Source organism: Tenrec ecaudatus, chromosome 17 (assembly GCF_050624435.1).
Source record: "Tenrec ecaudatus isolate mTenEca1 chromosome 17, mTenEca1.hap1, whole genome shotgun sequence".
NCBI lineage: Eukaryota > Metazoa > Chordata > Mammalia > Afrosoricida > Tenrecidae > Tenrec > Tenrec ecaudatus.
Window position 1 is genome coordinate 11848945 of NC_134546.1, and position 15570 is coordinate 11864514.

At 52.3% G+C, this 15570-nt stretch overlaps 1 protein-coding gene across 2 annotated transcripts in view; it reads right to left on the reverse strand.

Annotated features, from left to right (window-relative positions):
• The window catches only part of SPRED2 (sprouty related EVH1 domain containing 2), a 128478-nt gene extending 118923 nt beyond the window's left edge, over positions 1 to 9555 (reverse strand). The window contains exon 1 of one of the 2 annotated variants that reach the window (XM_075535208.1): positions 8901 to 9555. Coding sequence is in view for 1 of the 2 variants with exons in the window: in XM_075535207.1 (XP_075391322.1) it covers positions 8901 to 8926 (26 nt within the window). In the remaining variant the exon portion in view is untranslated. The remainder of the gene's footprint in view (positions 1 to 8900) is intronic. The other variant, XM_075535207.1, reaches the window with a different exon arrangement.
• Between the last annotated feature and the right edge of the window lie 6015 nt (positions 9556 to 15570).

A 15570-nucleotide genomic window follows, 5' to 3' on the forward strand; every position in this document is an offset into this window, starting at 1 on the left:
GTGGTTTCAAACTGCTGACCATGAGGATTGCAGCCTAATTGGGTAACCACTACACCACCAGGACTCCCTACTCAACGCAAAGAAAACCCAAATCCTCACAACTAGACCAGTAGGAAACATGATAAACGGAGAAGAAATGGAGGTTTTCAAGAATTTCGCCTTGCATGGATCCATAGTCAGTGTGGCAGTGACATAATCTCCTGTCAACTTGAGAAGGGGTGTTTCGTCTGTCATTCAGGTCGCAGCTTGATGACCTCATTTGGAGGCACAAATGAAAGAAATAGCTCGCTGGAGGCGGGGCATATACACTCACTCCTGGGAGACATTCCTGTTGACAAGACATGTGGAGCTACGCTGATGGTACTCAGAGCCTTGGAGCTGGAGGAGCCACATGGAGACCCACACCATCGCCGAGATGCTTCCACCACCACTGGATCCACAAGACTTTCCACCCACTGGCCTGTGATCCTCCTGCATTCTGCATCATTGCATGTGTTGCATGAGTCTTAAGAGGGATTTATAGACTGGCGTCCGACATATGGGCTAATAGCAGACTTACGGACTTGATCTGGACTGGGCTGGGGTGTTTCTTAATAAACAGATACTCTTTGATATAAAGTTCTCTATTACACACCTGAGTCTCCCTAGATCCGTTTCTCTAGTCTACCTGGACTAAGACAATTAGTGCTCATGGGAGCAGCAGGCGAGAGATTAAACGACATGTTTCATTGGGTAGTCTGCTGCACAAGATCTCCGTAGCGTAGAAAAGCAGGGAGGTGAAGTTGGACACTGAATAAGGGAGACTGCAGAAGCATCAATGTGTTTGAAGTGCGGTGCTGGAGATGACTCTTGAAGGTACCAGGGACTGACAAAAGAACAAACAAATCTGCCTTGGAAGAAGTACAGCCAGAATGCTCCTGCCGTCCAGAAAGAACAGTCCTTGGAGGAGGGCAGCATGCTAGGTAGAGAGTCAGCTAAAAAGAGGAAAGCCATCCATGGGATGGAACGGACCCCAGTGGCTGTGACCACGGGCGCAGGCATAGTAACAATTCTGAGGGTGATGCAGGACTGGGCGGTGTTTCGCTGGGCTGTCCATCGGGTCGGCTTGAGGAGGAACCCACATGACGGCACCGAACAAGTTTGTTTGGCTGTCGGTACAATAGGAATAACAGTTTAGATGCTTCTTCTAAGTAAATTATTTTCCAATAGCTCAATCACAAAGCCCATCGTGTGTTCAGTACTCTGCCAGACCCAGGATGTAAGTCGACATGCCATGAGCCCCACGCCTAGAAGGGCCGCTGGGCCCAGCTTCTCCAAGCATCATGCCCTTTCCTCAGGGTGGGATGAAGCACTGTCTGGCTGACCGAAAGGCCTGGATACAGCAATCCCTTTGTTAGTCAATCGATGAGCGAGGACTCCAAAGACCAGTGGCTTAAACCCACTGGGCAAGGCTAAGAAGGGCCTGGCAATCCTCTTCTGTAAAAGTTCTGCCCAAAAAAGCCCAATGGCGTTCAGTTCTGTTCTATAAAATACAGGGTCCGCCCGAAGTCAAAGTCGACTTCATGGGAAAAACTCATTATGAGAGGCCAGAATCAAAGCAACACAGTAGAGAAAAGGAATAAATATTGAACATGGAAAGGCAAAGGTGTCATTGCCAGAGGAAGGAAGGGCAGATGATTTAGAACATCAACCTAATCATTAAAGTTGAGGCATTGATGAATAAACCACCAGGCATACCATTTCAGAATAAAAGCACCACGTTTGAGAATTCTTCCCATGGAGGAGCGAACGACGCACATTCCAGAAGCTGCTCAGGCTGTTTCCTAATCTCTCCCATCACGAGTGCTACACTGAAGTCAAAGCCCATTTCTTCACCGATATGTGCAAATAAACCTAGGACAACTTTAAAATAAATATTCAAGCAGCTTTGGGAAATAGCATGACTAGTCATTCATAAAATACTGAAAGCACAATTTGTTATCAAGAAATACGCTGCCTCTTTTGCATAGAGATTGCCTGAGAAAGGAAAATGAGCAGTTATGTAGCAGTTGCTGTCTGTTTTAATGAATCCCTATTCCCACTGTGGAAGCCCTGCTGGCATAGTGTTCTGCGGTGGCTGCTAACACCAAGGTCAGAGGTTCAAATCCAACACCCACGCCTTGGGAGAAAGATGAGGCTCTCTTATTCCCACAAGGAGTTACAATCTCGGAATTCCTCAGGGGCAGCTCGACCTTGTCCTGTAGGGTCACTATGAGTCAGAATTGACTCAATGGCAGAGAGTTTCCTTATGCCCATCAAGAGCAAGCATTCTGAGCTCCTGGCCCGACTTCCTTCCTGTGACCTGAGACACATGCCAAGCTGGGATAACAATCCTTTATCCGGGGTGCATGAATAGAAAACACATTTGCCCCACGATACCTATTACTTCAGTCACTTTTGCAACGCCCTAGAGAAAACCTAAAAAGTACCATCCATATTTTCACTTCAAATATTGATTAGGCCGAAGAAGCATTTGACAGAATAAGCACTCAAGCTTATCAATATGACTTAAAAAACTCAGCCAAATTTACTTAAGAGAAAACAAGCCAAAATAAACCAGCTAGTGCACATGCATGCACACGTGCGCGCACGTACACACACACACACACACACACAACTTCCTGTTCTGCCTGTATGATCATCTGGCTCAACGTCTGAGGATTTTGCAGTGCGAGTGTGTATTTGTTTTCAGCCTGGCAGGATGGAACTATGCCAACACCGGAGTTCATCAGCACAGCTGCCTCCAACTTCAAGTGTCAGGACTCCATCGGAATCCCGCAGCTACTGCAAATTGTGAATATTGTGATTTCTGCCGAGATTCTCTGGCGGAGGCACAAATACAAGACCCGGCTTAGGGAGCTCAAGAGCCCCCACTGTCCCGTGCCTGGACAAGGATTGGAGTCCAAGTAGTTGTGAGGTGTCAGTCACAGAGAGACCACCACTAATTTGGCTTGATGCCAAATTCCCGTGATGCACCAAGGACTTTATGGGAACGTGGTTTCTAGGAAAGAGGCTTAGTGCACAAACCTTCAGTGCACGAAACACAACGGTGGTCATTCGCAGGTCAGGCATAAGGAACCAAACAGCACCTTTTGGTATTTAAATCCAGTATTTTATTCAACGGACATGTGTGAAGCCACCACAATGTGCCCAGTGGTGTTGGGGCAAGAACTAGAACTCTAAGCTGGTGAGAACCCTGAATTCAAAAACACCTCTCATTCTGGTCTGGAATCTAGCTGGTGATTGCTATTCAGTGTGGGGAGAAAACACTATAAAGAGACATCTATCCTGGCCTGGGAAGTGGGGCACAGAGCAGGCGGCTGAGGAAGGTCTGAAGAAATGGCCTTGGCACTGGTTGAGCGGATGGCAGAGCAGGAGCTACAAAAGATGGTGGAGGCAGAATCGGTTTGCTTTTTGTTTTTATTTGGACCGATTCATGTTTTATATTTTTAAAAATTGGTTAGAGAGAGAAGAAAGCAGAGAGGAAGAGCCAGAGCGGAGGGAATGCTTGCTAATGAGCTCACTGAAACCGGCGCAGCTGACGAAGCAGCAAACGGAAGCCCAGTCCAGGCCAGCTACCTCGCTGCTAACTACCTGCGCAGCCTGCCAGTGGGCGACTCACCTTAGTCTGGCTCAGTGACTATCCATTTCCAAGACCCTTAAAGTCCTTTCCAAGTTTTCCTGTTGTCGTTTTGTCTTGCTTTCAAAATTCTCTGTGGAGAGACTCTGGTTCTGCATGATCAACTCTCTGTTTTTAAACATGTAAGCTTGCTACTCGTGTAGAGCAAAACACACACCCCTAACACACAGAATTAATCAACGCTGGAATCTGGAGTTTGATTTGCACAGTCACTGCAGATGTGCCGTTCAAGGAATAGCCAACTCTAGGCCTGCGCCCACACACGTGTGCACTCATACATGCACACGCTCATTTTACGGTGCACCATAGAATCCTCAAGCTCAAACGTCTCTAACTCACTTTAATCCAGGGAGTGCCTCACAGCATGTGCAGGGACGGTGAGCAGTGGAAATCCACTATGGCACTGACGGGCTGACACCAATTCAGAAGCATTCCGGACAGCATCAGAAACCATGGAGGATTCGAGTCAGAAGGACTCTAGCGGTACCCTCGCACCCCTCCCCACCCTTTTTGAGGCAGTACCTCACCTCACAAAAGTGAGAGCAGACTCTTTCGGAACCAGGCAGCCTGGAGTTCAAGACCCACTTCCTTCGGTTATGAACAGCCTGACCTTGGGTAAACGACCTACCACGCCTGCACTTCAGCACTGCGCTGCTCATTCAAAGACCAACAGCCCGAAACCCCACTAGACGCACGTGCCGCCTCAGACACCCTTTGCTCTGCCAAGGGGCTAAGAGTCGGCATCGGCTTGGCAGCAGAGTTCTCGTGGTTTGGGGTGCTGTGGTTTCCCCTACAACTGGAGTTAATGAAGACCAGCCACCTCCTAGGGTAAGAAGCCTAAGTGAGTGAAGTACTAGAAGAAAAACAATGCTGTTTTGGACAAGTCACTGTGCTTAACATTCCTCATCATCAAAGGAGCAACACCTCCTTCACCTGGGTATTTGACAAGGAATGAGTTGAACCTGTAAGACACCTAGTCCAAAGCCCAAGCCATAAGGAAGAGTCATTCTGCGCTGGGCCCTTCCCCACAAGCTGTAACCAAGCTAGCGCACGGCACTAAATTCGCACAGCCCGCCACAAAGTGGGCGGGATTTGTTCGACCTGATGAAGCCCAGGTGAGAGCCAAGCAACTAATTTGCCTCCGAGGTCACAGAGGGAATCCATGGCTAAGCCTTGAGCCTAAAATAAAAGCGGGGCGTTGGGGGGGCAGGATGCATTTAATGTGGGATTCTTGAGTGGACACTAGCTGAACAGCAAGGGAAAAAAAATTTAAAGGCAACTAGGGCTGAGCATTACAGACATCAAGGAATTAATTATTCTAAATTTTATACAGTGTGATCAGGACAATGTGGTTTCAGAGAAGTGTATATTCTGATTTTTGGTAAGGAGGAGTATTTAAGTGTAAGGGCTCGGATGCTTGGTTCCGCAAAGGCACAGATTTATTTATTTCATTTTTGAGAAAGGAGGGAGTTTTTATCCTTGAGAGGGGATTGGGGGTTAAAACTGAAAAGCCATTCCCAGCAAGAAATGTGGCAGCATGGCAATGGGGAGAGAGAAGGGAATGTTCCAGAGCTGATGGTGGTGAGGCCTGCCCACGCCATCTTCCTAGCACCGAACGATTCAGTTGTATGCTATGCTCATCCATGATAGCGCAATCAAACATTCAGAATTAGCTCTCCATAAATTCTCAATAAAACTATTTTGTAAACAGAAATGTGGGAGAGAAGAGTTCCCCAGAAGGGTGAAACAGAATGCCGCAGAGCATCCTAGGGGCTTCCAAGTGATTTCTTTTAATGCTTCTAAGGTACAGAAAATGGATGTATGATTTTTAATCCCATGCATAGGTACCCCCCGCCAAAAAACCTCACAATGTGTTGCTTCTTTTCATTTTTACATTAAAAAAAGTTATAAACCTCAACTTGCATTTTTATCTGGATTTTTCAGACCCACCAATGAAAAAAGAGTAGATAAGCTTTTTGACTTGCCCGATATTTATGAGAAGAGTTTCAAAGTGAGGTTAAGAGAGAAATTAGAATACAAGGTTTTTGTGTTTTGTTTTGTTTTTTTAATTCAGCATGAGCTTACCAGTTTCAAGATTCTGATGCTAAATCAAACAAATAAATAAACAGCTGTACGTTTTAATAAGAACCTCAAGTGGATATATTGCCTAGCAAGAAAATGTTTTATCTAGGGTATGAACTAGATTTCCCCCACATGCCCAGTTTTAATGTCAGTAAATCTCTTTGTAAGCCACACATCAGGAAGTCTTTGCGGGATCGCACACAAAACCAGTGCAAGGAGAAATGCTGTTGTTGTTTGGTGCCATCAAATTGGCTTACACTCAGCAACCCCATGCACAACAGAAAGAAACACAGGCAGGTCCCGCACCAGCCTCACCACCGTTTAAGTGTGAGCCCATTGTTGCAGCCACCGTGTCAATCCATCCCAGAAGGAAAAGCAAAGACCCAACACCACACAAAGCAAACCAAACCAAACAGACTGCCGGTGAGTAGACGGAGACTCAGAATGACCCCAGAAGACAGAGCACAACTGCCCCATGGGATTTCCTAGGCAGGAAAGGGGGCGACATCTTCTCTTCCACAGCAGAAGCCCGATGGGTTTGATTCTCTTTCAGTTAAGCTGGGCCACTAGGGCTCGCTCAGAGAGAGAAGGTGGTAAAGCAATCTAGCAAAAAAATCTAAGGAACATGGTTACCTTCATCAGACAATCATTTGAGTTCTGAGTTTTTTTTGGGGGGGGGGTGAACACCACCAACAAAAAAAACCGAATGGCAGCCACCACGGAGACCTTCCTGCACTGACATTACAGAGGAATCTTTCAGATGGGTCACTGCGTAAGACCATAGGCGATAACGGACAGCGCCTACCATGGCAGTTTTGCAGCCCTGTGCTGCCGCCTTCTTCCTCAGCACTGTCTCATGCCAAGGTCATTACATTAGAAGGAACTCCGAGAAAGCCATTTCTGCAGTCGGCCACGGTGCCAAGGCTTTCTGAGTCTAAGTGAAACCAGAACCTGCCCTCAAATCTCCTTTGTCTGACCGATGTTCCATGTTGAACCAGCTCTGAGAGTCTGGAACTGAGATACTCATTTCTCTTCTCGGTGGGTGACGCCACCAGGAACCCTTTTGCTCGACATACCAGATGGGGCAGGATGCAGGACTGACATGCTGCTGTGACAAGGGCCAGGCCCGGCCTGTTCTCACTAGGGCTGGGGCCAACGAGCCCTCCGGCAGCCTGATGAAGGGAGACTCCAAGAACCCCCAGGCCCAGATTTGGCAACCATCCGTTGCTTGCTACCAGTGTATGTGGGTCCAGGGGAAGGCAGATAAAATGCCTCCGTTTATTAGTCAAACCTGCAAGGGAGCACGGCCCAGCTGCACATTCCACCCCCTCCATTATTTCGGCCCTGAAAACATGACCTTTTTTTTTTTTTCACATTTCAAGATACTGTGTATGAAGAAGGCAGGGCAAATAATTTAAAATAAAATGGCCAGCAGATGCAGTGGGGCAACTGTCACTTGAAGCCAGGCAGCTTCGTGGCCAGCGACCAATTTCTGGGACCAGCAGTTACTGCAGTCAAAGCTCCCTGGGGGCCACAGGAAGGAAAATCCCTTTCCCCACCACCAACCTTCCACCATCCTGGCAATAGCAAAGGCCAAGGCTTAAAGGCGCATTAAAGAAACAAAGTGCCTAGGTCTTGGCGTGGAGCAGTGCATTCTATCACCTGCTGCAAGAGAGATCGCCCTTCAAGCCTGCCTGTCGCCCAGCAGTGAGTCACTTCCCCTCCCTGCACTCCTCCAGAGTCTCAACGCTCGCCTGGGGCAACAGCACCCCGGGCCTCGGGCCCTCGGAAGCTTGCTATCCGAGGCCCCACACCCCCGCACCGACACGCGCGGGGCCTCCCTCCAGGCGCACGTCCCAGCTGAGGACCCGCTCTTCGCTTTGAGGCGACCGCTACCTTGGCTAATGGCAGCTCTGAATGAAAGGCGCAGAGGCAGGCTCCGGATTTATGAATGTGCAGGGGAGGAGGGGAGGGATATCATGTGACAATAAAGAAGAGCGTCTTATTCACAAAAAAAATGTGCTGGTGGCAGGCACGGGCACGGGCATTGAGCAGCCACGGTGGCAGCGATCCGTTGACCACTACGCCCCGAAGACCTGAGCCACGGGCCCAGTGGTCCTGTGTCCCCAAGCACCCGCGATTTCAAACGCTTCGGGTGGGGTTGAGCAAAAGCCAACTCCGCCCCGCGAGGCTGCTGGGCGCAGCACCTTGGCCGCAGGCTGGCACCGATACCACGCCGGGCGAGAGGTCTGCCCAGGAGCCCCCGGTGGAGCGCCCCGAGCTTTGTTCCTCTCGGGCTCGCGGGGCCGGGCACGCTCGCCCCATGCGCGCGCACACACACATGCACACACACAAACAACACACGCACGCGCGCGCACATACACATACACACTCGCTGGCAGTGTGCTGCCCCGCACGCTCCCGCCTCCGCCGCACGAGCTTCCGACCCGCCCCCCCGCGAGCTAACAGGGACCCTGCGGAGAACGTGTCCCCGGCCCACGGGCGCGTGCACCCACTCACACGCCGCGGGACCCCTCGGGCGGCTCCAGCACGTCAGCCCGCGCGGGGGCCAGCCGCACGCGGACCCCGGCGCAGCCCGCGCCCAGTCCTCCCCGAGCTCCGCCGTATTTTTTATGAATGAAAATGTGGTATGCAAATGAGAGCGATTCAAGAAAAACGAAATGGCGGAGCTTCGGCCCCAGTGGGCTCACGAAGGGATCGCTGGGCGAGCGGCAGGGCGGAAGAGTTACAAAGTCACCCAGCAAAATCCCACCGACCGCCCGGGCCGAAGCGGGGGGGTGTCAAGTCTTACAATCGTGCGGCCGACGATGTCGGGAAGGGGGGGGCGCCTTTTGAGTCCCGGGAGAGCGCGCGGGGGCCGCCCCGAGGTCACCCGTGCGCCCTTGGCCCCGCTGCCGCCCCCAGACTGCCGCCCCTGGGTGCGCCGCCGCCAGCCTGCGGCAGCTTTCACCCCCACCTCCCACTTCCAAAACAGGGGGGGGGCTCGCGTCCCAACCAGATAAGCCAACAGCAAGTCGCGCTGCACCCCAAGCCAAGTTCACCCCCACGCGCGTCCCCACCCGTGGCCCCCTACGCTGCCTTCGCAGAGCACCCTCGTCCCACCCCAATGTAAACTTACTCGTCCGGGTGTGTTTCTTCGGTCATTTTCTTGTTCACCTAGACGCCTGTCCCGCGGCGGGCAGCTTTGCTCCCTTCATCTTCCTGTGCGCTCACCCCCCCTTCTTCACATCTCCGGAGATCGCCTGATTTGGGGTGGGGGGGACGGCTAGCGATGAAGGGGGTGCCGCAGGCAGAAGGGGAAGAAGGGCGACTGGAGCGCCGGCGGAGGTTTGGGGGGGAAGGGGTGCAAATGCAAACTGCGGGGAGAAGGGAACGCCGCAGCGAGGAGGGGCGAAGCGGGCGGAGGCAACGGGGGGCTCGGGAGAGGGCGGAGGGAGGGCGATTTGGGCAGGGGACGGCGGCGAGGGAGAGGAGAAAAACAAGCGCGCCTCGGAGCCGCGGGCACTGCTGAGAAGGAGCGGAGGGGCGGGCTGCAGGCTGGGGCCCAGTGCAGGGTCGCCCCCGAGGGGCTGGGCCAATCACAGTTCCGGGGAGCGGGCGGCGGCCCGGAGAGGTGCGCCGAGGAGGCGGTGCAGGGCGCCCCGTCCGAGCCCCATCTCTGGACGGTATCTACCGATTTACTCCATATTGGATTCTCACCGCCGCCAACAGGAGGAGGAAGTAGGGCGGAAGCGATGACGTCTTCCCAGCGGCCAGAGGTGGTGGAGTGCAAAAAGCTTCCTACTTGCGAAAAAAAAAAAAGAAGAAGAAAAAAAAACTTTGTCCCGCCTACTGAGCATGCCCGGCTTCCTTTCCCCCCTCCCTCCGGGCTTCCACTCCCGGAGGAACCGCGGAGCGGAGTGGTTTGCGTCGTGCCTGGCTGGCTCCGGATCCTCTGAATCGGTGCTCCGGGTTTTAGGAAGCTCGAAGGAGGGAGGAGGCAGGAGCCGCGGGGAGTCGCACACATCTGGCTCCTGTTTGGTCTCCTCCCTCTTTCCAAGCCCCAGGATTAAAACGGCGCGGGGGGGGGGGGGGGGGGTGGCGGTGGAGGGAAGGGTGTTGGAGGCAGGGAGACCACAGTTCTCGGCTAGGGAACGGAAAGGTATGGGATGAAACTGCCAGGGGAGAGGGGGGGCTTGTGATTTTAAGGACCAACTACCCCTGTTGTTGGGTGGGAGGATGGGGGCGGTGCAGGTGTCTCAGGAACCCTAGCCAGAAAGGAAGGGTGTGGGGTGAGGGGAGTCCTTGCTATGGTTCTGGAAGGCAGAGGTTTTCAGTTTCACGTGAGTGTTTTTATCTTTTCTGGTCCTGGCAATGGAACGAGCAGTTCTTTAAAATATCCTTATTGGGGATTTAAAAAAGAAAGAAAGAAACCCCAGCACTGTGCTCTGTAACGTCTACATTTCAGTACAAATCCTGTTTCTCGAATTAAAAGGTAGCCCTACGTATATGCTAACGTTCAGCGAATCTCCCTCGTGTTGATGGACAATGATGCTTGTCCCAAACCTTTGAAGGTTTGGAAAGGGTGAGATGAAGTGATCTTCTCCTTACCTCACCCCCTCCTGCTAGGGTTACTGGCTTGTCTCCCTCCTCCTCCCTGTCTTTCTGCCCTTCATCACTCCCCTCCCCTCAACCCCCCACCCCAGCCTTTTATCTGTATTTTTCCTGCTGTAGCCAGGTGTCTGCTGGAGACTTCCCTGGTAAGCCCATGTTCTCCAAAGCCCCACTCCCTGGGCCATGGTCAGCTCTGGCTTCCTGGCCAGTGAACATGTATGGTTTCCCCCAGCCCTGAGCTTGGTTTATTGCTCTCCCATGACAGTCTTGAATTTCTTAATATATTTTTAAGGGACCCTGTATTTTCATTTTGCAGGGGGCTCCAGAATTATACAGCTATTCCTGGTAATGGATTTTTCATTCTGGGGCAAAATCCCCTACCCATTCCTACTCTCCAATCATAGAGGATATTTCTAGCCTCTTGAATGTGCCTCTTGAAGTCAACCACTGAGATTTTTAATTAATAGTGACCTTTAACCAAATTGAGAGAAGATTAAATACTTTGAGTATGGTGTATATGGAAGGGCTGCTAAAAGCAAGATTGGGGGTTTGAACCTATCAGTAGTTCTTAGGGAGGAAGCCGAGGCTGCCTGCTCCCAAAACGATTTACAGTCTCTACAACCCTATATAGGGCCACTATGAGTTGGAATTAACTCAATGACAGTGGGTTTGTATGTGGGTTTTGGAAAGGATATATGGAGTCCCAGGATAATACCAAGGGTTAAGTGCTGTCGCTTTGTGGACTAAGATTTGCCTGACCCAAGCCATAGTATTTTCAATCACCTCCTAAGCATGCAAATGATAGGACCAATGGGTGCCTTTGAATCATGATGTTGGTGGAGAATTGTGAAAGTACTATGAATTGTCAGAAGGACAAACAAATCTGTCTTGGAAGAAGTACAACCATCTGTTCTTTAGAAGTCAAGGTGGCAAGACTACATCTAACGAACTGGTAAAGTAGAAAGCCAAACAAACAAAAAAAACCCCATTGGCCATCAAGTCCATTCCGGCTCCTAGCAGCCCTGTAGGACACCTCAGAACTGCTCCCATGGGTTTCTGAGACGGGAAGACTCTATGGGAGTAGAGAGCCTCCTCTTTCTCCCACTGGTGAAGTAGATGGTCGGGGGGGGGGGGGGGGGGGGGGGGGGGGGGAGAGGAAGCACCCCTGAGGAGATGGATTGACTGCAACAATGGGCACAAGCATAATTACTGTGAGGATTGGTGAAGAACCAGGAGTATTTCCTGTGGTTGTACATGGGGTGGCCGCCGGGAGCGGGGACAAACTTTAGGGCATCTAACAACCACATAGACTGACTGGTGGGCAGTTTAAACTCAGCCAGTTTGCCTCAGATGGCAAGCCTACCAGTCACCTTCGGAAAGGTCACAGCCTTGGAAATGAGCACTTTTCCTCTGCACATACTGAGTCGCATTTATTGACTGGAGAGAAACCACCCAAACAAAGGGAATATTCATTCAAAGAGCCACGAGTGCCCCCGAGGAGGTAAGGGTTTCCCCCTGAGTCAGGGAGAAGTCAGTGGTTCACCATAAGGTTCGTGACCTTTGTGGAGAGAGATTGGGGTGATTTGGTGGTGGGGAGTGGGTGTAAGAAAGCACTCCTACAAAACCAGAGACACTATGCAAAGTAATTCTTTGGTTGAGTTGTAAACAGATGACAAGGCCTCACTTGTCTTTCTATTTTGAGGTCACTGAGAGAATGAGAAAGCACCACAGACACACAAGATCTTGGAGTTCTGGGGATCCCCCCAAAGGCTAAAGCCATCTACCCACTTCTCACCTTTGGCCATTGTTGCTTTTTCTCCCAGGGTGTGCTGGCAGTCAGCCCAGCGACTCCCAGTTGTACGTGAACTTTTTGGATACAAGCTTTCAGTCCAACTCTCCACCCACTGGTCATCGCTTTGGCCCCACCCTCCGGTCTCAGAGTGTCCTCAGTGGCACTCTGACAAGTGAGTACAATGGCAAGGAGGCAAGTGAGGTTATTCATTTCTGTACTTACGCAACTTTATGATCCGTCTAAATTGATGTCATGACCGCTCACCTGCCCTGCTCTGGAAAGGTCTGCCTCCTCTCTCTCTCACTCCCTTTCAACATCTAGCCAAGTTTTCTGCTAATAGCAGTTGGTGGCTGTCCCAGCCCATGAATCAGGGAACTGAGAGCCCAGGCATCACGGGTCCTACTGGGATATCCCAGTGTGAGACTAGCTGGACCCTTTGGACTGGTCCTTAGGTTCTCTGAGCTGCAGACTGGGCTCCTGTCAGCATGGGAATGAGGCCTACACAGTAAGGTCTCTGGGACAGTTGAAAGCGCAAATACTGTGAAGCACACAGCAGATGGGAGGTTCATGTCATCCTTCCCTTTTCCAGCTTTGGATGATCAACATTCCTTCTTTTTCCCTTTCCAAACCACCAGGCCCCTTGCCACATAGCCCGTTCTGATCCCAGCAACGCTAGGATGGAGTAGAACTGCTTCCCCTGGCTCCCCAGGGGTACTGGCTAAAGAAGTCCACTGCCACGGGAGTTTGGCTCATTGTGTTCATCAGTGGGCTAGTAGGGCTCCCGTCCTTTCAATAAGTAGGCTGTTTGTGGAAACGGTAGAAAGACTGAGCTTTCTGTTCCGGCAGTTACAACCTCGGAAACCCCACAGGGACAGTTCTGCCCTGCCTTATAGGGTGGCTGTGAGTTGGTATATAAGAGTTGCCCAGATGGCAGGGATAGGGTTGGGTGGGTAGAAACAGGAGCCCTGAAGGCTACTGGGTGGCACATTGACCTGTTAATGGAAAGGTCAGAGGCTCAAACTCACCAGATGAGGCCATCTTTTTCCATAAGATTCAAAGTAGAGGAAACCGAAGGGGCAGTTCTACTCTGTCCTGTAAGGTCGCTGTGAGTCGGAACCGGGTCAGTTTGGTTTTGGATTTAAGATGGAAACCTTTAAGGTGATCACATCCTGGCCCTTCCCAGAAAATTACTGTGGTTGCAAGCCAAGTCGGGCCTCCTGCATCTGCATGGGCCACGCAAGAGAACCTCACAGAGTTACTGGGAGATAAGTCGCAATGAAGTTTTATTGATTCAGCCTATCGGGATGTGATCAACTTTGCCTGGGGTGGGGGGTTGGGATGGTTGTCGGAATAGGAGAGGAGGTTGTATCCCGGATTTCCTGCTTTAATGTAATGACACAGTTGAAAGAACCTGGAGGATCCACATCTCCTCCCCGCAGCGGCAAAATGGGGAGCAGCCTGCCCCAGCCAAAGGTGTCCACTCGGCGAGAATCTTTAGCTTTGAGAGTGCAGAGTGCGCCAACTCAGAACTTTATACCAACCTAGGGAAGCCCCCAGTAGGACCCCCACCTATCTGCCTCTAAATCCCAAATCCCCAGAGGAACCCCCACCCCCACCCCTAGCCCATCCTGCGGGCTACCGGGAAAGCCTGGAACGTGGAGCCGGAGCGACCCTTCATGGCGAAGCCGGCTGGGACGGACATGCTCAGTAGACCCGCTGGTCCTATTTCACTGGGAAGCTAGCTTGGGGAGGAGGGGGGGTTCCTCCACGGCCCGCTCTGGTCCCACAGAGAAGCCCACTTGTTAGCCCCCTCGGCCATCCACTTTTCCATGACCTTGGCTTTCTCATCGTCCTCCGCCCCCACTACCCCCCCACCCAGTCCCTGTAAATCGCTCCTGGGAGCGAGGATAAGTCACTCATTACCACCCCCATATCTCTCTCTCTCTCTCTCTCTCAAGGGCTCTACTGGCTGCGTCCCGGTAGCCCGCTAGGATAGAATGACTGACGGACAGACAGACCCGGGCTCGGCTCTGGCCCCGCTTGCGGCTCGCGCAGCTGTGCCCGCCTGGGCCTGTCCTCACCTCACCCCGTCAGGTATTTCTCAATGACCAGCCCTCCGAGGACACTTCCGATCGGGAAGGGAGCAGGCAGCGTTCGGATGCCCAGTTATTAGCGCCTTCCGGTCTGCCTGAACCAGGCTGGCAGCGCCTGGGACACACTGCCGCCTCCGGTATTACCGTGTGCGCCAGTCGGTGCCAAGTGAGTTTGTGGCCCAGGTGGCTTTGTGGCCCAGGTGGCGTCCCCAAGGCCCGCTGGCAGGTATGGAAACGCAAGCGCTGCCCTCGTCATGAACGGGATGATGCCAACTTAGAAACCGAGCTGGCCGGGCCACGTTGTGACACCCTCATAACCCCCCACCCCGCGCGGTGTGGCGGTGGCGCCCCGGTCCTGGCATGAATGGCTGGAGCCTGGTTGCATCGTAAGCACTGCGCGCTGCATAAATAGCCGGCGGGCAGCTGACACCTTCGGTGGTACCGTTATCGGCGATCGGATCGCGCACTACATCTCTGTCCAGCTCATTTTCCTGTTCGCGGGCAATGCCGTGGGGCTGGGGCGGGGTGTGTGAGCGAAATGCCGAACATGAAAAGCACTTCCCTCCGCCCTGGAGTTCTTGCGTTATGAATGAAAGGTCCACCTCCGTGCGTCCAGCGGTGCTCCGCTTCAGGTGGCAGAGCAGCTCCGTGTTACAAGACCGTGGTCCACGCGAAGTTGTTGAGTGGGTGCCGGTCTGGAGGCAGGCGTGGAAGCAGCCAATGATTGACAGGCCTGCCTGGGACGAATTCTTTGGGGAAAAAACGAACCGCACCGGGCCTGCCCCTGGAGTTTCAGTACACAGCTGGACGAGTCTCGGTCAAGAATGGACATGCAGAGGTCTTTTCCAGAGTGAGCCTTCGCTCGCTCGTCCAGGCCGCTACCCCGGTAGAAAGGGCCGGTCCTTCAGAGCGGACCAGTTCGCTTTCTCTCCCGGCAACAGCCTTCTCTACTAGGAAAGAGCCGAAGGCGGCTTTGAGAGGTGTGTTCATTGGTTAAGTTTTGAGATGCTAACGGAAAGATCATCGATGCGAACCCATCGATAGCTCTTTGGTTAATTTTTTTTAAAGATGAAGCTATCCTCTGCTACCCTAAAGATTTAAGTCTTACAAACCCAAAGGGGCAGAGGTGTTCTCCCTATGGGAGTGCTAGGAGTCAGAATTGACCCTATGGCAGTAGGTGGGGGACCATTGAAGGAGACCTGGGAGCTCCGTGGATGGGTAAGTGCTCAGCTGCTCGCTGAAAGATAAGTGGCCCCAACCCTCACCTCAAGAGAACGACGCGCCAGTCCGCCTCCCTAAAGATCCACAAC